This window comes from Diachasmimorpha longicaudata, chromosome 5, assembly GCF_034640455.1.
Source record: "Diachasmimorpha longicaudata isolate KC_UGA_2023 chromosome 5, iyDiaLong2, whole genome shotgun sequence".
NCBI lineage: Eukaryota > Metazoa > Arthropoda > Insecta > Hymenoptera > Braconidae > Diachasmimorpha > Diachasmimorpha longicaudata.
The window spans coordinates 8,888,133-8,908,004 of NC_087229.1; the positions used below are offsets into that span (position 1 = coordinate 8,888,133).

Sequence of the window (19,872 nt, forward strand, 5' to 3'; positions counted from 1 at the left end):
ACAAAGAGAAGACGTGAGTTTTTCAAATTATGTCTTGAAGAACAAAATTCACGGTGTGATGAAAACCACACGGACAGTACTTCCTACTGAGGAAAAAAATCCCATCTATTCTTTCCCTGCTGACTATTAGTCATGATTAGAATATTTATGTGAGAAACCTGGACTGAATTTGAACTGAATTGCAGTTCTTGTTTGAGAAATTGCTGCGTATTGAAAATTAATGCGTACGACGGGGCATGCGTAGTTTCTGGAAGGTACGAAGTACCCAAGACGCATCAATCGATGATCACATTCAACGCAATGACGAAGGAAAGTGGAGAAGTACAAGTAAATGGATCTATATACGAGCAAGAGGGTAAATCTCGGAATTATGTGGTGGATATAACGAAACTTCTGCAGAAATATTTTTTAAGACATTTGCTTTGAAGATTAATTATTATTTTCATTCAGATTTTATTTATTCATACGGATGGAATCGTGTCATGATGCATGCGATCGGCGGTTGGCCTGAGGAGAATGACAACTTCTTCATGAAGAATCGAATATTTATTAATTGCCTCGCCCTTATACTTTTTGTTATTCTACCCCAGTCGGCGGGTATGGCGGTATTTTGGGGGGACCTCAACGCCTTCATCGGGGCTTTTTTAGTGAATCTTGCGGTTAACGTGTCATTTCTGAAAATCTTCTGGATCGGGATTCAACGTTCTAGTAAATAATATTTCTAATGTCGTTATGTTGCTCTTTTGGCGAGGGGTTCTTGATTAGTGGAATCATCTAGTAGTGAATACGCCCTCGTCTGTTCACCCTAAAATTGAGTGATAAATAATTTTAATTCTGTCAACCAGCTGTGGAACATTTACTTAAAATGATGGCTGAAGACTGGTTGATGGAGAAAACCCTTGAGGAGCACCAGGAGATGATGAAGATGACTAAACTCGTTAGACTGATTTCGTCCCTGAGTTTTTATGGAACTCTCGCCCTCTTCACAGCGTACGTTTCTGCGCAGGTAAATTCTGTTGAGACGGATTACTCAGAAATTCACAGGGGTCTGAGCTCTAATTATCGAGTGATTCCAGATACTCTTGGGATTTGAGCTCAGAGATGATCCCAACGTCGACCCGAGGCTGTCAATCGGTTTTCTCTACACATGTGTTTTCCCCTTTGACACATCTTCACTAGCTGTTTTCATCCCCATCTGGCTAGTCCAATTTTTCTTCACTTACGTGTCAATGGCTGGATATTCTTCACCAGACAGCTTCTTAGGAATGTTTGTATTTCATCAGTGTGGCCAGCTAAAACTGTTGCGTCGTAGATTGGAAAGAATCGTTGACGAAGAAACGATAGGAAGTCCCCGAAAATTCTGGGAAAAATTGGGAAAACTTGTGATGAGACACGAGCATCTGAACGAGTGAGAAAAACTTGATGACTGTATGTATGAATGTAGTACCATTTATCGACATTAATTGATAATTTTCCAGACGAGCATCAGAGATCGAGGAGGAATTTAACAAAGTTTTTCTCGCTATTGTACTCATTTGTATTTTAACAACTTGCACTCAAGGATTTACGCTTATAACGGTAACGGATGATTGAGAATATTCATTAGTGGGTATTGTTGATTATTGACGTGATTGTCTTCTCTGATTGCTCCAGTTGCTGGAAGAGACTGAGGGAGGCTTTCCAGTGCTTCAGATGATTTTTCTACTAGTCTTCACGACTTATGATTTGGGTCACTTTTTCATGTACTGTATGGCAGGAGATATATTAATAACTGAGGTCAATTAATCATCTTTGAGACATGTCAATATGGTACTGTAACATGCCAAATTTCATTTCAGAGCTCCAGTATTGGTGTCTCACTGTACAACAGTCAGTGGTGCAACTTAGCTCCCAATGAGCGGAAATCAATTCTCATTCTCACCAGTCGATGCGTCATACCGCAGCAAATAACCGGTGGAAAATTTACAATTCTATCACTACCTCTTTTTGCAAACGTGAGAACAATTGATACACTGTCATTATCAGAACTGTTGCAGTTTAAAAGAGAATCATCTTTCAGGTTGTCAAAACAGCTGCCAGCTATCTCTCAGTACTACTTGCCATGAAAGTTTAATGATAAATCTCTTTGCATTGTCTATTGGCCGCCGATAATGACTAACTGGATTCTCATGTTAAATGCTTGGAAGTTTCTAATCCATAGAATGAAAATCTTAGGTTATTCACCGGATAAATTATTCTAATCGATATAATTCTCCCTAAATGATGACACCTACGTTTAGAAAAAAATAATAGTTAATTGTCATGGAGATCCCACTAATCTTTTATTTCAGAAGTCTTGGCTTTGTCTTTAAGATTTGTTCATATATTGTGGTTATTTTTAAAGGGCTTAAAAACGTCTCAATAAAATAAAAAATCGCCAGAATCCAGACCATTTTAAAAATTTTATTCAAATATTCAGTCTGAGTGTGATATGTGTGAAAAAAGACGATGTCATCGACCATTCTATTACTGTTTTTTACACGTCTGAACAACTTTGAAAGCGATATCTCCGAGCATTCATTTCTACTTGAATATTCTCAGTTCGTAGAATGAATATCAAATGAATGAACTACACTTTTTGTTTGAAAAATTGCTGTCTATCTAAAATTAATGTGCAGTAGTGGGCATGCGTGCTCCCACCGAGGTTTAAAATACTGGAGAGCATCAGTCGATGATAAAGTTCAGCACGATGACGAAGACAGGAGAAAACTCCCAAGTAAATGAATCAGTGTATGCGAACAAGGGTAAATGACATCGATCAAAATGTCCCTTTGCGTTAATTTTTTGATTAAACAGAACATTAATATTTTCTTCTGTTCAGATTTTGTTTATTCGTACGGATGGAATCGTGTCATGATGCACGCGATTGGGGGTTGGCCTGAGGACACTGATAACTTCTTCATGAGGAATCGAATATTCTTGAATGGACTTGCTCTTTTTCTTTTTAATATTTTACCGCAGTCAGCTAGTATACCAGTCTTTTGGGGAGATCTCAATGCTTTTATCGAGTGTTTGTCTGTGAATCTGGCTATAAGTTTGTCACTTCTTGAGCTAGTTTGGCTTGGAATTCAGCGACCCAGTGAGTGTGGAAAAATTCTACAAAAATTCTCCTCTTTCAATTAACAAAATTATTCGAAAATATTCTTCTGATGATGAACAGCCGTTCAGAAATTACTGAAGATGATGGCTGAAGATTGGTTAATAGAGAGAACACCTGAGGAGCATGAGGAGATGATGAAGATGACTAAAATCATCAGACTCATTTCGTCTCTCAGTTTTTATGGGACCATTTGTCTTTTCGTCGTGTTCGTACCTGTACAGGTGAGCAAATAAACTCAAGAAATTGGTCTCACTGATTAGAAAAACTGTCAGTCTTATCGTTGAATTATATCACTTGATTTCGACGTGCCGACGATTTTTTTTTTGCACTGACAGTGAAATACCATTTCGATCATGACCTTGACCATTGAATAATTTTAGATACTGGCCGGATTGGCACTCAAGAATGATCCTACAGTCGATCCAAGATTATCAATTGGTTTTCTCTACAGTTGCGTGTTTCCTTTCGATACCTCATCACTGTCGGTTTTCATACCGATCTGGATCGGCCAATTTTTCTGCACTTATATATCGATGGCTGGATATTCCTCTCCTGTTAGTTTCCTAGGTATGTTCGTATTCCATCAATGTGGCCAACTGAAATTACTGCGTCTCAGATTAGAGGGAATTGTTGATAAGGAGACGACGGAGAATCGCCGGGAATTCTGGAGAAAACTTGGAGCAATTGTCGAGAGGCATGAGCAGCTGAATGAGTGAGGGAAAATAAATAAAATAACTGGATATCACTTGATTAATATTTACCATTTTACAGACGTACCTCTGCCATTGAAGAAAATTTCAATAAAATTTTTCTCGCTGCCGCAATAGATTGCATTTTCGTCACTTGTACTCAGGGTTTTGCAGTAATTTCGGTAATGAGTTATCGAATTTGTCGCTGGAAAAAATTGGTTAAAAAAATCCTAGGGAATTGATTAATGATGTCGTTCAATTTATTCTGAACGTTCAATTCAATGGAACTGTGTAACAAATTGACGAAGATTTTTCATTAATTATTTTAATGTATGGGACCTTCATCTGGTGTTGTATTTTTCCTCATCGTTTCAGGTGCTACAAACTGAGGGAGATTTTCCAGTATTCCAGATGCTTTTTCTATTTGTCTTCACTACTTATGATTTGGGTCACTTTTTCGTCTACTGTCTGGCAGGAGATATTTTGATAACTGAGGTCAATGCACCGTCTATACGAAAAAATCGCGTTATAGCTCGTCCTATAAAGATAATGAATATACAACCGATCTACAAAATTCTACAATAAAATAATAGAAATTATAATGGCGCATGTTATTTCAGAGCTCGAATTTTGGTGTCTCATTATACAACAGTCAGTGGTATAAGTTAGCTCCTAACGAAGTGAAATCAGTTCTCATTTTCACAAGTCGATGCATCCTACCGCAAAAAATAACTGGAGGAAAATTCACAGATCTATCACTTCCCCTTTTTGCAAAGGTGAGAAAAATCAAAATGCAAAAGCTACTGGAGCCTAACTGTCAATAACTTTTCAGATAGTCAAAACAGCTGCCAGTTATCTATCAGTACTACTCGCCATGAAAGTGTAATTGCAAATCCCTGCGTTCACATCTGCACATACACAATATTTGTAGTTGAAATATTATAGAAAGAACGATAGAATTGCAGTTCCATTACGAGTCATGGTTGATTTTACAATTTACATTCATTACAATAAAACCGAGCACAATAAATTAGGTGCGATGATGTTGAGGACCGCCAGAATGACTTGACTCATATCCCTTGGCCCTGGGGTTATCACTGATGCATTTTCTGCTGTGATAAGTCTAGAGAAACCGGATGGTCTCATCGACCACTCCATTACCGATTTTCATACGTATGTGCAACTTTCCTAGCGCAATGTGTTGGCATCCACTTCCACTCGAATATTCGAAACTCGAAGAGTGAATATCAAATGAATGAACTACACTTCTTGTTCGAAAAATTGCTGTCTATCAAAAATTAATGTGCAGTAGAGGGCATGCGTTCTCCCAACGCGGTCTAAAATACTGGAGGGCATCAGTCGAAGATAAAGTTCAGCGCGATGACGAAGACAGGAGGAAATTCACAAGTAAACGAATCAGTGTATGCGAACAAGGGTAAATGACATCGATCAAAATGTCCCTTGGCGTTAATTTTTTCATAAATTTCATTAGATTGAGGAAGATTTCTCAACTTTTACGGAAGCTTTTTTTACCGCTTCTGTTACGAAAATATTAATTGACAGTTAATACACAATGAGTTTGAAATTGATGCGTTCCCCTGAAATCAACAGAACATTAATATTTCCTTCTGTTCAGATTTTGTCTATTCGTACGGATGGAATCGTGTCATGATGCACGTGATTGGGGGTTGGCCTGAGGACACCGATAACTTCTTCATGAGGAATCGAATATTCTTGAATGGACTTGCTCTTTTTCTTTTCAATGTTCTACCCCAGTTGGCTAGTGTACCATTTTTCTGGGGAGATTTCAATGCTGTTATCGACTATTTGTCTCTCAATCTGGCTATAACTCTGGCACTTGTTGAACTAGTTTGGCTTGGAATTCAGCGATCCAGTGAGTATTGAAAATTCTATAAAAATTCTACCCTCTTTCAATGATAAAAATTATTTGAGAATATTTTTTTGATGATAAACAGCTGTTCAGAAATTATTAAAGATGATGGCTGAAGATTGGTTGATGCCGAGAACACTTGAGGAGCACGAGGAGATGATGAAGATGACTAAAATCATCAGACTGATTTCGTCTATATGTTTTTACTCGACCATTTGCCTCTTCGTTGCATTCGTGCTTTCGCACGTGAGGAGATTCACTCACAAAAAAAATTTTGCACTCCTAATGAAGTATACTATTTCCATGAAGATCCTAATCTTTAAATCATTTTAGATGCTGAGCGCATTGGCACTCAAAAATGATCCTACCGTTGATCCAAAATTATCAAATGGTTTTCTCTACACTTGTGTATTTCCTTTCGATACCTCATCGCTGCCTGTTTTCATACCGATCTGGATAGGCCAATTTTTCTGCAGTTATATATCAATGGCCGGATATTCCTCTCCTGTTGGCTTCTTAGGGATGTTTGTGTTCCATCAATGTGGCCAATTAAAATTGCTGCGTCTCAGATTAGAGGGAATTGTTGATAAAGAAACCACGGAAAATCGCCGAGAATTCTGGAAAAAACTCGGAAAAATTGTCGAGAGGCACGAGCAGTTGAATGAGTGAGAGATAGTAAATAATAATAACTGGATAGCACTTGACGAATATTTACCATTCTACAGACGTACATTGGAGATTGAGGAGAATTTCAATCAAATTTTCCTCGCTGCTGCAGTAGATTGCATTTTCATCACTTGTACGCAGACTTTCGCAGTAATCACAGTAATGAATAATGGGATATTTCGCATATGAAAAAAGTTATTTTGAAAAACCTTAGCAAATTCGTTGAAGCATTCTATTATTTCGATTCAGATAGCTTCTGTACAATTTCCTCGATCAAAGTTCTAGGGTTTTTCAACTGCATTTGTTTTATACAAGTGAGACAGAAAACAACAAAATTGTACAGAGGAATTGGATAGATGGATCCATGTGGTGTATTTTTCCTGATTGTTTCAGCTATTACAAACTGAAGGAACCTTTCCAGTGTTCCAGATGCTTTTTCTATTCATTTGCGCCACTTATGATTTGGGCCATTTTTTTGTATACTGTCTAGCAGGAGATATATTGATGACCGAGGTCAGTTCACCATGCGCACAAAAACAATCGTTTTATATATATATATAAATTATAATGATGCTTATTAAATTTCTTTCAGAGCTCGAATTTTGGTGTCTCATTATACAACAGTCAGTGGTACGAGTTAGCTCCTAACGAAGTGAAAGCAGTTCTCATATTTACCAGTCGATGCACCCGGCCACAAAAAATAACTGGGGGAAAATTCATAGATCTGTCACTTCCCCTTTTCGCAAAAGTGAGAAAAATCGAGCTTTCGGTCCAAACACCGATAGAATCTAACAGTAAATAATTTTTCAGATTGTCAAAACAGCTGCCAGTTATCTATCAGTTCTCCTCGCCATGAAGGTGTGAAGACATCTCTTTATGTCACATTTACAGATAAAACTTTAGTCGTCGAAAGCTCTTTCAAGGACGACTAGGTCTACCTGATACTTGTCCATAAATAACAATGATTTATTTTAAATATGATTTTTCCTGCAATTGCGAATTTGAAAATATACATTTGTTTCATGGCACAAGGAATTATTCACTCCTGGAAATCACCGAGTTATCAACGTATTAATTTTGAAAATTTTCTGACAAACAAGACCATCCAAAGACCTCCCAGGAATGATCCCCTGCCACTGATGCACCTCAGGGGAAAAATCCCAACTTCTCGGAAAGTCTTTACGTAATTTGCATATGAAACGAGACGCGCAATTACTCTCGAGCTATTAAATTATGCTATAATTAGAGAATATAGTTGGTTCAGTCGTCTGTCTAGATACTACTCGATTCGTCGCAGTGAGTTCATCATGAGCTACTGCCAAGGTGGTGTATTATAGCACTTAATAAATAAAAAATGCCCTGATAAATTCAATTTCATTATGTTTGGACTGAATTATAATTAAAAATTCAATTTTAGTAATTTTTCCATCAGGCATTTCTATTGAAACAAATAGTCGTACGTTGGCCGTTGAATTTTTCAATAAAATCAGCGAAAACTTTGTGGGAAATTCGGGGAAAATTATGAGGATTTCCCGGGGAATTCGCTGAGAATGTTCGAAATTGTTTCATGAGTGCAGATTTCAAGTACGCGATCGGCTGGAATCGCTTCAGCCTCGACGTCCTCGGCGCCTGGCCACGACGCAATTCAGGAATAATTGACCGCCAAAGATCATTAGTTTTCGCTCTGGGTATAATCATTCTCATTTACCTGCCTCAATCGGCTAGTGTCGCTATCCACTGGGGCAATATGGACGCTGTGATAGAGTGCCTGTCTGTCAACGGTCCGGTATTCCTAGCTTTCGCTAAACTCCTTCTCTTCCGATATCGCCGAAAAGGTTCATAGATTCAGAAATTTGTGTTCCCCTGTACTTGTTACGATTTGAAGAAATTGTTTGTGAATTTTGTGAAGAGATTAGAGTGCTAATTGATTTTATGAACGACGACTGGAGAACTCCGAGGAGCCCTGAGCAACGTGAGATCATGTTGAGGACCGCCAAAATGAGTCGAGTCATATCCCTTGGGTCGGGGATTATCACTCACACATTATTCGTCGCTTATATTTTTTACAAGGTATATATTAAGAAAAAAATCTCATTTTCATTTTTTAATCGTCAATTTTCCAATTTTTTCCACTATCAGCTTTTCTATACTCGATATTTTCCATAAAAATCCAATCACGCCGTCGGGATTTTTTTTTTAAATCGATTCTTTCATATTCGATTAATGTATTTTAAGCAATGGTTCATCGCATTAGTTGGTGAGGGATTATCCGACGTGAAATATTTTTCCACAGATATATTTCGGACTAGAAGAAATGAAACGCACGGATTTGGACCCCCGGCTTGCCGTGGGTCTCCTGCACCCCGCCTGGCTTCCATTCGACACCAGAAATATTCACTATTTCATACCCATGTGGATTGGCCAGTGCATCTGCACATTCTTCTCAATGACCATTTACGCTGTCTTCGACTGCATGATTTCGGCGATGGTCCTCCACATCTGCGGACAGTTCTCAGTGATAGGAATAACACTGAGGGATCTGTCTGATGACCAACTCAGCAGTCATTCAGATTCGTTCCCCTCAAAATTGGCATCGATCATCAAAAGACATGAGAAACTGAATGACTGCATCAGAGTCATTGAAAATTCGTTCAGTTCTATTCTCTTACCCCAAATGCTCATTTGTACTTTTACCTTTTGTTTCCAAGGGTTTGCACTTATCACGGTGAGTGCATAATTATTTTTATGGAAATCATCGTGAAACAAATAATTATTCTCCTCAAGAATGTCTGCAGATGTATTTTTTAATTTTCAAGATTGGAAAAAATTCTTAAAATATTTTTTATTACTCAATTACAAAATAGAAAGTTCAAATGGAATTTAAATAATTTTCTATTGAATTGAGTATTCATTTACTGAATATTTTACGTCTCTTTTAAGCTATATCTATAATTATATAATAGATTAATTACTGTAGTCTTGTAATTAGAGCCTCGTGGGTTTCTCATCCAGAAAAGTAACATTTCTGGAAACAGCATTTTCTGTCACTTACGTCTTCTACACAGTTTTACATCTCTTCGTGTACTGTTACATAGGCGATCAGCTCCTCGTAGAGGTAATCCAGATAATATTTTTCATACAAGATATGTTTCCCACTGCCTTTGACCCTCCGCAGAGCTCATCAATCAGCTACTCAGCTTATGACAGTCATTGGTACAACTTACCAGCGTCCAAGGCACGTTTCCTGCTGTTCGTAGGATACCGGTCACTGAGACCGCTGCGAATAACGGCCGGAAAATATTGCGGCTTTTCCAGAAACTTATTCATCATTGTAAGCTAATATTTTCAATGAGTAATTTCATAGATCAACGCAGCAGTTAAAATTTTTTTTCAGGTTCTAAAGACCTCTATGGGATATCTGTCAATGCTGCTGACCATCAAACGGCGAATGATCGATTAATACCTGAACGACATTGTTAAACAATAATAACGTATGATGTGAGAATAAAATATGGCAACAATAGAGGTACAAGTCATCATCTTCATTGAGTAATTAATTCTCCTCTTTCGTGTACACAGATAATTTATTAAAAAACTGCAACTGTCACTTTTCCGTTTGTTTTCTGGTACTTTTTGTTAAATTTTTCTGTCCGTCTGGCTTTCCCCTGATCATCACCACCGGTTTTCTGTCCATCACCCTTCGCAAACCTTCTCTCTTTACAACAGCTGAAACCCTCTCCACCAACTGTCTGATCTGATAAAAAGTTCTCAACTTGTCACCTGGTCTTTACGTTATTTGCATGTTTAATGAGAAGCGTAATTACACCAGGCCCATTAAATGAAGGTATAATCAGCGAACATCGTTCCCAAGTTTTTCCACTAATACTGGCCAAACTGGTAACGTCTGGCGAGTTAGACAAGTTGAAAGCTATGGAGAACTGACTATCCCCAATAGACAGAAATTAAATTATATGAGTTAAATGGAACTCTTACATTTACAATTAAAAAATCGATAGAAGTGTAGAGGTTCCCTCAGTCTGTAGGTGATCGTTCGAGTGATAGTATCGCTCGGTCGAATTCGACTGGTCAAGAGCAGACGGAACAATTAATATTGAAAAATGAAAATAGATTTTGAATACATTTGTGGTTGGAACCGATTTTTGATGGATTTGGCCGGATTTTGGCCGAAGCCTCGATCAAATTTTATCAGCAAACACTGGGCGTTGATCAACGCCGCGATGGTGCTGATAGTTATTATTATCCCACGATTTGCAGCAATGTTCTTGTTCTGGAATGAAGTTGATGCAGTTGTTCAGTCATTTTCTACGCAATTAGTTTTCATAGTTGTGTTTTTCAAACTAATGGTCTTACACTTTGGTAATGAAGGTAGGAAATTGCGATGATTTTCAATTTAGTGAGGTAGTCCATGTCGAATTATTCCTCTCGACCCTTTCTTCAATGAGGGAGAAGATAAGGTATTTTCAGAATAATATTTGTCGTCTGTTGTGATTAAAAAAATTTATTCAGTTGATTATTTTTCGTATTTTAACTGAGACGTGGGTTTCAATCCCGGCTGAGGACTAAGGGATATTTTTTCCCAAAATTTTATAGCGAGAAGAAGGGGGAGGGATTTGTATGGGGAAGTTCTTCACTGATAATAATTTTGATTGATTCGAATGAAGCCTCATATTGAATTGAGAATCACTAGATCATCACAGTTCTAGTTGACTTATTGGGGACGATGGAAAATGATCTATCAACAGAATTAACGGAAAAGCAATACACATTAGTATTCAAAACCGCAAAAATGGCTAGAACAATTTCCATGTTCATCGGAATCGGTACAATTTGCGTTGTCATCACGGGTATTGTCTCCCTGGTAATGAAACGTTTGAGATCTATTGACAAATTGTTGAGATTGATATATAACTCATGATAAATTATTGCATAGAAATTGTATCATTTGGATAGCTTCTACATAAAGAATCCAGATTCTCGATTGTCGACGAATTTTTTTTTCGTCGCATATCTACCCTTCAACACAACGTCGATAGTTATCTACACGACAATACTCTCAATTCAGTTTTATGTTTCTGTGATATCTACTGGCATTCATCTCATACTTGACAGCTTCGTTGTGATGCTTATACTTCATATTTGTGGACAGCTCCAGGTCATTCACGAAACCCTCACGCATTTGGTGAAGGATATTTTCGGGCTTGAGAAGGAGAATTTCAAGATCGCTTATCAAGCTGTTCTGATAAAGCATCAATCAGTTTGCCGGTATGTCCGCAAAGAAAATCACACAGTGAACGATATTCAATAAAAATTAAATATCTTTACCGTATTTACCATCGGGATTTTCTGCAAAAATGCCGGATTTCTTAGGTTCACCAGGAGCTTAGATGAATTATTCAACTTCACGTGGTTTCTTGAGCTGTTGAACTGTACGTTGACATTGTGTTTCCAAGTATACACTGTTCAAAAGGTGAGACATCACGAAAGAATTATTTATCCCGACAAACGACCCATTTCCTGTCATTTTTTTATGAAGAAATACATTAATTTAGCAATAATAGTGAGCCAAGTTAAACGGAATTCATTAGTCAGATTAGTACTTCAAAGAGTCTGCCTAGAGCTACTTTATCGCGCACCACTACCTAATGACAGTCACAAGACCCTTCATAATATAGATGAACATGCAGAAAGAATTGGATAATTTTTATTAAAGACGTAACTCACGAGATAGAAGAAAAAAAAATTTCAGGAAATATCCTCACGAATATTAACTTTATGGTACCTATTGTATGGATCTTTTAATTTCGATAACCAATCAATGGCCATAGCTTCTTCACAGCGATCACTCCAGTATCTTTCAAATGGGCTTCCCGCTGTGCACAACCCTCGGTCTACTGTCACAATTTTTTCTCAATTGTTGGACCGGTGAATATCTCATGTCACAGGTGATTGGACATCAGGAAGTATTATCCACCTGCTAAATGAATCTTAACTTTATTTCTCACCAAAGAGTGCAGAGGTCGGCTTCGCGTACTACAGGAGTAAATGGTACACACTGTTCCCTTCTGATGCTCGTTCACTCATGATGATTGGCCACCAGGGACTACGACCCTTGACATTGACATCGTGGAAGTTTTCAATACTCTCTCAGAGACTTTTTCTCCAGGTAGGATTGCCCTTCCTATCTAGCGATCTTAATGCTGATGTCAGTGTTGATGAATTTCAGGTCATGAAGGCGTCATTTAGCTATCTCTCCATGTTACTGGTGATAACAGACTCCTAGTGCCTCAATGCTACGTAAATTTGTATCTGATGTCTCTCAGTCTTGAATACACTAATTTTCAAAATAAATATGGAGTACTTTATCATACCATAAGCGCGACTAATGGGAATATGCGGATTATTTTTAAAGTTCTGAACTCATTGTACGGTGAATCCCCCCATACAACTGCGCTTCACTCATAATCATCGTATAATGGTCTTGCCACGCAATCCTGCATTAAACTTTTTAATCTGCCTCATTATTATTGCAAGATAATTACGAGAGCGCGGAAAAAAATCGATGAGGTTCTCGAGCTTCTCAGTGACAATCCGCATGTTGAAGGGAAAGCTTCATGAGGATCAAATCATAGGGATCGATAGCTAGTGATTACACCAGAGCTGAAACACCCTCATGAACCATGAAAGTAGATTTTGCTTACAGTTGCGGTTGGAACCGATTTTTACTCAGTTTGAGTGGCTTCTGGCCGGAACTTCGGTCGAATTTTGTCGGTAAATACTGGCCGTTGATTAACGCAATTTTGGTTCTGGGGGTGATAATCATACCCCGATTTGCTGCCATGTGTTTATTCTGGAATGAAGTTGACGCGTTCATTCAATTTTTCACGACTCAATTGGTATTTATCAATGTGTTTTTCAAGTTGATAGTACTTCAGCTGGGAAATCGAGGTAAGATGTGAAGAAACGAGCAGATTCGTGGGACAAGTCCAGTCAATTTCATCCTTAATTAAGCTTTTAGTATTAAAATTATGTGATGTGAATTCTGATATCCGTTTGTCATTGAGGATCCTGACTTGTCTCATTGATTTTAATAGCTCTTATCGATTTATTATCAATGATGCGAGCCAACTTATCAGCGGAATTGACCAATGAGCAGTACGTGCCGGCCAAGAGACTTGCCAATTTTGGCAGGACCATCTCGATAATTGTCGGCGTCAGTGCCGTTGGTGTTGTGATCACTGGTGTTGTTGCAATGGTAGTATTCCCCACAATTATCATACATTCGTGACCCATTCCCGGACTGACACCGAGTTATTCACCAGAAATTCTATCATTTGGACAGCCTCTACATAAAGAATCCCGATCCACGATTGTCGGTTGAATTTTTTTTTGTAACTTACTTGCCATTCGATGTGACACATATATTTACCTACGTGACGGTACTCTCCCTGCAGCTCTATGTATCACTCATCTCTACTATTATTAATCTCAACCTGGACAGCTTTGTCATGATGCTCGTACTGCACATTTACGGAGAAATGGAAGTTATCGCTGTTGTCTTGTCACACTTGGGAGATGGAATGGAGGATGACAGAGAGGTTCAGCTACAGCTGAGGAGGATAGTGAGGAAACATCAGATGGTTTGTCAGTATGTACTGGACTAGGAAAATTTGAGGGAAGGGATCGTAATTATTTATAATACGGAGAGAAATTTTCTATAAAAATTATGGTCCGAGTATTTTTTCCTGGCGACAGAAATTTCTCTCGGTGAAGAAGAAATAACAATAACAATAGCAAGGAGAGTTCGATTTTTTGTATAATTTATTAGCAATGATGGAGTTCACAGATATGTCAAGAGTCTTGGAAGGTTATTTAGCATACCCTGGTTTTTGGAGCTCACCAGTTGTACTTTGATTATTTGTTTTCAGGGGTATAACGTCCTGAAGGTGATTATCATTGTACAGTTAATTAGTGCGCCCAGAGTCTCTAAAAATTGAATGCTCTACCTTACAGCTGCTTCGTACTGACCAATTCGGTGTTTTTCAACTGGGGTTCATCATCTTTTCGACATCCGGTATACTTACGCAATTTTTCCTCAACTGTTGGGCTGGCGAGTGCCTTCTGTTACGGGTAATTGGGCCAAATTAGCCAGTTCGACAGCTCTTAAATTATTCTGAAAAAAATGGAAACGATTTATTATCAATCACAGAGTTCGAGAATTGGGTATTCATTTTACCGCAGTAAATGGTATGAATTACAGCCATCGACCACTCGCTCATTACTAATGATAGGTCTCCAAAAAGAACGTCCGTTGACGTTAACTGCGTGGAAATTCTCAGTCCTGTCCGTCAGGCTTTTCCTCCAGGTAAAATAATACTCCCAAAAAATCTGAATGAATCTCGATGAATCTTGACAATTTCAGGTGATGAAAACTTCATTCAGTTATTTATCTGTCCTATTAGTGATGACAGATTTTCGAGAAGAATAATGAGCAACATATGCCCGAATTTTCAATCACGAACACCTCATAGGTTTTTAAATAAATAATAATGATTAGCAATCGAGACTTGTGGCGTACAATAAACCAAGTGTCACAGCACAACCGACGAAATTTAATCGTAAAACGAGTTATCAATTCTCAACAATAGGAGCACCAGTGAGAAAAAAATTTAGTTGCCGTGAAAACCTCCAGCCATTATATCACTCACATCCTCAACAAGTATTATCACATCAGCATAATCACTCATATCTAAACCTTAATGAAACTTGTCTGAGCTTTCACCCCACTGCAAATCCCCCTCATTTCATTGTTCATAATTACCGTTGAGGCCGAGCTTTTAGCAGATATTCAGTCCTAAACTTTTTAATTTCCCCCATTATTATTGCAAGAGAACTACGAGAGAATGAAAAATAATCGATAATCCTCGCAGAGTCGCTCAGTCTGAAGCCGCACATCCGAGTGATAGCATCACTGAAAACAAATTAAAAATATTAAGAGAGTACCATCATTAGTAATATACTCTTATGAGCTATGAGAGTGGATTTTGAGTACAGCTGTGGCTGGAACAAATTCTTACTGAATTTCGGGGGTTTCTGGCCGAAATGTCAATCGTCTTTTATTGGAAAGTACTGGCCCTTGATAAATGCTGCCTTGGTTGTCATTGTCATAATTATCCCCCGGTTCGCTGCCATGTCCTTATTCTGGAACGAAATCGATGCATTCATTCAATCGTTCACGACTCAATTGGCCTTCATGTCAGTGTTCTTTAAATTAATAGTATTGCAATTTGGAAATGAAGGTAAGTGACATGACAATTACACTTCAGGACATAACCGAATGTTTTTTCGCCCGATTTATTGGGCGTTTATTTTAATAATCCTATAGTCCTTTCTCGAGTCCTCTGAACTCTCAGTTATCAGTTCTAGTTGAATTAATATCAACGATGAAGACCAACTTGTCAGTGGAATTGACAAAGCAGCAATATGCACCTGTATTCAAAGCTGCCAAATTCGGCAGAACTATTTCCACAATTGTGGCATTCAGTTTTGTCTGCGTTGTCATCACTGGTGTCATCTCACTGGTAGTATTTCCCATCCATTCCCATGCACTCGTGAATAGTTTAGCCACTGGACTCATGCCAACTGGCTCATCAGAAATTGTATCACTTGGACAGCCTCTACATAAGGAATCCCGATCCCCAGCTGTCGGTGGATTTTTTCTTCGTCGCTTACATACCATTTGACACCTCCAATATCATCACCTACACCACAATATTTGCGTTACAACTTTACGTGTCTGTCATGTCAACTGGCATTCATCTCATCTTGGACAGCTTTGTCGTAATGCTGATACTTCATATTTGTGGGCAGTTGGAGCTCATCGAGCTATCGCTAACCCAGTTGGGAGATAATGGAGATCATGAGGGGAAGAGCTTCCAGGTATTGCTGGAGAACATTGTGACAAAGCATCAATCTATCTGTCAGTATGTATTCAGAGCTCGATACATACTGCTTAATTGTGATTTTGGGGAATGATTGGTCTGTGATTGTACAGGTTTGTCAAAAATCTCGAAAAATTATTCAACTTCCCGTGGTTTTTTGAGCTTGTCAGCTGTACTCTGATGTTTTGTTTTCAGGGATATAATGTTTTGAAGGTAATTGTCATTCCTACATGGAGAGAACGTAATAATATACATTACAATTGCAAACTTTGATTTTTTTTAATATCAGTAGCGATAGGGGAAAAGGAGAGGAATCACTTTTTTGGTCACTGACCAGTTTTTTATGAATATCTCGCAGTCTAGGAGCGATGGAAAAATTTCTATTACATTTTTTTGTGGACCTGATTGACATTTACGTCATTACGAAAATTCTGCCATTTTTTTTAGACGCGTAGAGTCTGAGAAAAAATTATATTCTTGCCGTGTAATGAGTAGAAATTTTATCTGGTGAAACTTTCCTAGAGCTGCACTGCAAATTTGTAAAAATTCTATTTTTCAGCTTCTGCATAATGACCAACCCGGTGTTTTCCAAATAAGCTTCATAATGTTCTCAACATTTGGTGTACTCACGCAGTTTTTACTGAACTGTTGGGCCGGCGAATGTCTCATATCACAGGTAAGACAAAACGTCTAGTTTTATATGAAGGTAAATATTTTTTTATTTATCAGAGTTCAATGATTGGCTCCGCATTCTACGATAGCAAATGGTATCAGTTATGCCCCGCGGAAGCGCGTTCATTGATGATGATGGGTTTTCAAAAAACGCGGCCATTGACGTTAACTGCATGGAAATTTTCCATATTATCTGTCAAGCTGTTTCTCCAGGTGATAAAAAATTCATTGAGTTATCTGTCCGTATTGTTAATAGTGACAGATTTTTAGAGTTAGTCAATGATTGACGAACGTGTACTCAAATAAATCATTTCATTGTATTTCATAAAAAGTGATAATGACCCGGGAATGTGTCGGTACTCGGACGGTTGAGGATTCACAGGTCAATGGGATGAATCAATTCCTTTCCCTTCAATATCTCCGAATGCATCATCTCACAATGATGCTTCAACACAACTCCCTGAACTCCCACTGTCGCCCTTGATGGTCTGAGCATGCTCACAATGTAAAATAGACAACAGCCATTGGAGATAACGACAGAAAATTGTTCACAAATCGCTGTCTCAAATGACGAATTCATTACGATTGCAATAACATAGGGAAGAAATCGATAAACAGCGGACTTTCTGTCAGTCTTCAAACAAACGCTCTCAAAGCACGATCAGGATAAAACTCGAGAGACAGATTTTTTTCCTCTGAGATAACTCAACAGTGATCTTAATTTTTATGAACTATGAGGATGGAATTCGCGTACAGTTGTGGCTGCAACCGATTGGTTATGGATATGTGTGGCTTATGGCCAAAGGATCATTCGAATTTTATCCAAAAAAATTGGGCCCTCATTACTGCGATTGTGATATTGATTGTTATAATCATACCGCGATTTGCTGCGATAACTTTATTCTGGAATGACATTGATGCAGTTGTCCAGTGCTTCTCGACTCAGTTATTATTTATTTCGGTTGTCGTTAAATTGTTGGTCATGTACTTTCGCAATGAAGGTAGATAAGTCTTGCAATTTCGGGAGTAAAAAAATTGAGTCATCTTTTGGATTTTATGATCTGTGTCACTCAATTTTGTTCACTCATGTCTTGTTAAAAATAACTTACACCGTGGTAGTTCTAGTTAATTTGCTGAGGGTGATGGAAGAAGATTTTTCAAAAAATCTAACAACGATAGAGTACACGATTGTATTTGGAACTGCCAAGACTGGCAGAATGATTTCCATTTTCCTAATTGCCAGTGCCTTCTGTAATGTCATCGCTGGTATCATCGCAATGGTAATAAATACTACATGAAACTGATTGAGAGTAACTAATGAAACATAGTATGCAGAAATTGTATCATTTGGACAGTCTTTACATAAAAAATCCTGATTCTCGTTTATCACTGGATTTTTTTTGGGTAACGTATCTTCCATTCAGTACCGAAGACTTCATTCCTTATATAACTGTATTCGTACTTCAACTGTGTGCATCTTCAATCTCTGGTTTTTACTTTATTTTTGATTCTTTCGTTGTCATGCTTATTCTTCATGTTTGTGGGCAACTTAAACTTATCCAAATATCACTGAAACATCTGGGTGAGTCTCTCACCCTCACGGAGGGAAGGAATTTACGAATGACCCTTGGAAATATTATGGAGCAGCATCAGAGAGCCTGTCGGTATGTACGTACGAGAAAATTTTCATATGATAAAATTTTTAATTATTGACTCATTCATTACTGCCTACGTTATTTTTGATAATCGCTCCCATAGATTTGCCAGGAATCTGGAACAATCGTTCAATTTGGCGTGGTTTTATGAGCTAACCAGTTGCACCCTGACCCTCTGCTTCCAGACATACATCATCCAAAAGGTCCATAAAAGCTGTTCTAGCACTCGCAGCAAAAACCTGATTCTCATTCCCTTTAATCCACTTTCGCAGCTCCTGCATGCAAATCAGACAAGTATCTTCCAAATGGGGTTTCCAATCTGCGCTGCAGTTGGTATCCTCATGAAGTTTTTCCTCAACTGTTGGGCTGGTGAATACCTCATATCACAGGTAACTTACGATATTATTAAGTACTTGCTCTGAAAGATACTTAGAATTAAAGCCCTCTGCTAGAGTTCGGAAATTGGATGTTCATTCTATGAAACTGATTGGTATAAGCTGCCGCCAGCAGATGCTCGTCTACTGATGATGTTTGGTCATAAGAAGATGCGGCCAATCACACTCACTACAGCAAAATTTTCAATTTTATCTTTCAGGCTCTTTGTTCAGGTTGTGTATACTATAATCGCTGTGAGCTGTTCGCGCAATCTTATCTCTTCCTTAAAGTCAATTTCCTTTCTTCTTGGTCTCAGGTACTGAAGACTTCAGCCAGTTACCTGTCGATGCTGCTGGTAGTGGCGGATCAACCAGACAAATAGCTCAACTAGTTTCGCAAATTATTATATAGCGGGGGAAATGGACGAATGCAATACGGAACAAGAGAAGGGCTTGTGTTCGAAATCACCTAATGTTTGCAAACGATTTTTCGTACTCTACGAATACACTGACACACTGAGATGGCCTTCGCTTGACTCAAAAACAAATATTGCGATAATTTTCTAAAAAATTCGCCAAAGTCTAAGGTCAAAGGTTTGGTGATCATAATAGTTTGGAACTCATTGGAAAGTTTAAGGGAAATACATGCAAATTTCTTCACACACTCACCAGGCTGTGCTATAGAATTTTTGTGGTGTGTTGCACTCTCACTAAATAAAATACACTTCATTTTTTTCGACATCTCCCGAATCTATGATGTGACCATAACGCTTTACCTCAACTCACTGAGCTCCCACCACGACCGTTGACAGTCTGAACCCGTGCAC

At 38.3% G+C, this 19,872-nt stretch overlaps 7 protein-coding genes across 13 annotated transcripts; all 7 read left to right on the top strand.

The window, feature by feature from the left end:
- Positions 1–146: 146 nt before the first annotated feature.
- LOC135163100 (uncharacterized) lies at positions 147–2,428 on the top strand. Of its 2 annotated transcripts, none has more exons than XR_010299062.1 (8): positions 147–355; positions 451–708; positions 846–1,006; positions 1,077–1,408; positions 1,479–1,578; positions 1,654–1,742; positions 1,839–1,994; positions 2,060–2,428. XR_010299062.1 is itself a non-coding variant. In XM_064122290.1 (8 exons), the coding sequence occupies exons 1-8, from the start codon at positions 283–285 to the stop codon at positions 2,111–2,113; spliced, it is 1,257 nt and encodes a 418-aa protein (XP_063978360.1). In that variant the 5' UTR covers positions 147–282; the 3' UTR covers positions 2,114–2,428. The 2 variants fall into 2 exon arrangements, 1 of the variants encoding a protein (XP_063978360.1); XM_064122290.1 differs by having other exon boundaries at positions 1,654–1,776.
- A 273-nt stretch (positions 2,429–2,701) lies between these two features.
- LOC135163101 (odorant receptor 13a-like) lies at positions 2,702–4,799 on the top strand. Its single transcript, XM_064122292.1, has 8 exons — positions 2,702–2,783; positions 2,861–3,118; positions 3,200–3,360; positions 3,520–3,851; positions 3,911–4,010; positions 4,204–4,323; positions 4,449–4,604; positions 4,661–4,799. The coding sequence occupies exons 1-8, from the start codon at positions 2,711–2,713 to the stop codon at positions 4,712–4,714; spliced, it is 1,254 nt and encodes a 417-aa protein (XP_063978362.1). The 5' UTR covers positions 2,702–2,710; the 3' UTR covers positions 4,715–4,799.
- Positions 4,800–5,124: 325 nt separating this feature from the next.
- Positions 5,125–7,617, top strand: LOC135163099 (odorant receptor 47a-like). Of its 2 annotated transcripts, none has more exons than XM_064122288.1 (9): positions 5,125–5,263; positions 5,465–5,722; positions 5,805–5,965; positions 6,053–6,384; positions 6,445–6,544; positions 6,779–6,898; positions 6,978–7,133; positions 7,196–7,243; positions 7,418–7,617. In XM_064122288.1, exons 1-9 carry the CDS (start codon positions 5,209–5,211, stop codon positions 7,475–7,477), a joined length of 1,290 nt encoding a protein of 429 aa, XP_063978358.1. In that variant the 5' UTR covers positions 5,125–5,208; the 3' UTR covers positions 7,478–7,617. The 2 variants fall into 2 exon arrangements, with proteins under 2 accessions (XP_063978358.1, XP_063978359.1); XM_064122289.1 differs by having other exon boundaries at positions 5,255–5,390.
- A 56-nt stretch (positions 7,618–7,673) lies between these two features.
- On the top strand, positions 7,674–17,294 carry LOC135162633 (uncharacterized). Its single transcript, XM_064121284.1, has 19 exons — positions 7,674–7,708; positions 7,963–8,220; positions 8,295–8,455; positions 8,679–9,110; positions 9,375–9,716; positions 9,780–9,843; positions 9,965–10,132; positions 10,215–10,296; positions 12,727–12,833; positions 13,094–13,351; positions 13,498–13,658; positions 13,726–14,051; positions 14,232–14,349; positions 14,417–14,533; positions 14,613–14,768; positions 16,274–16,386; positions 16,458–16,557; positions 16,904–17,020; positions 17,074–17,294. The coding sequence occupies exons 1-19, from the start codon at positions 7,693–7,695 to the stop codon at positions 17,284–17,286; spliced, it is 3,309 nt and encodes a 1,102-aa protein (XP_063977354.1). The 5' UTR covers positions 7,674–7,692; the 3' UTR covers positions 17,287–17,294.
- Positions 10,095–13,035, top strand: LOC135163106 (odorant receptor 4-like). Of its 4 annotated transcripts, none has more exons than XR_010299063.1 (7): positions 10,095–10,771; positions 11,104–11,264; positions 11,337–11,668; positions 11,774–11,873; positions 12,243–12,328; positions 12,414–12,569; positions 12,630–13,035. XR_010299063.1 is itself a non-coding variant. In XM_064122302.1 (7 exons), exons 1-7 carry the CDS (start codon positions 10,504–10,506, stop codon positions 12,684–12,686), a joined length of 1,191 nt encoding a protein of 396 aa, XP_063978372.1. In that variant the 5' UTR covers positions 10,096–10,503; the 3' UTR covers positions 12,687–13,035. The 4 variants fall into 4 exon arrangements, 2 of the variants coding, with proteins under 2 accessions (XP_063978373.1, XP_063978372.1); XR_010299064.1 differs by having other exon boundaries at positions 10,096–10,771; positions 12,232–12,328; XM_064122302.1 differs by having other exon boundaries at positions 10,096–10,771; positions 12,232–12,348.
- LOC135163110 (uncharacterized) lies at positions 15,381–16,174 on the top strand. The gene is made up of 2 exons (XM_064122308.1): positions 15,381–15,702; positions 15,824–16,174. The coding sequence occupies exons 1-2, from the start codon at positions 15,435–15,437 to the stop codon at positions 16,144–16,146; spliced, it is 591 nt and encodes a 196-aa protein (XP_063978378.1). The 5' UTR covers positions 15,381–15,434; the 3' UTR covers positions 16,147–16,174.
- A 454-nt stretch (positions 17,295–17,748) lies between the features above and the next one.
- On the top strand, positions 17,749–19,663 carry LOC135163104 (odorant receptor 4-like). 2 transcript variants are annotated; one of them, XM_064122298.1, is made up of 7 exons: positions 17,749–18,017; positions 18,136–18,296; positions 18,352–18,680; positions 18,775–18,874; positions 18,944–19,060; positions 19,124–19,279; positions 19,363–19,663. In XM_064122298.1, exons 1-7 carry the CDS (start codon positions 17,750–17,752, stop codon positions 19,426–19,428), a joined length of 1,197 nt encoding a protein of 398 aa, XP_063978368.1. In that variant the 5' UTR covers position 17,749; the 3' UTR covers positions 19,429–19,663. The 2 variants fall into 2 exon arrangements, with proteins under 2 accessions (XP_063978368.1, XP_063978369.1); XM_064122299.1 differs by having other exon boundaries at positions 18,142–18,296.
- The last annotated feature ends 209 nt before the right edge of the window (positions 19,664–19,872 follow it).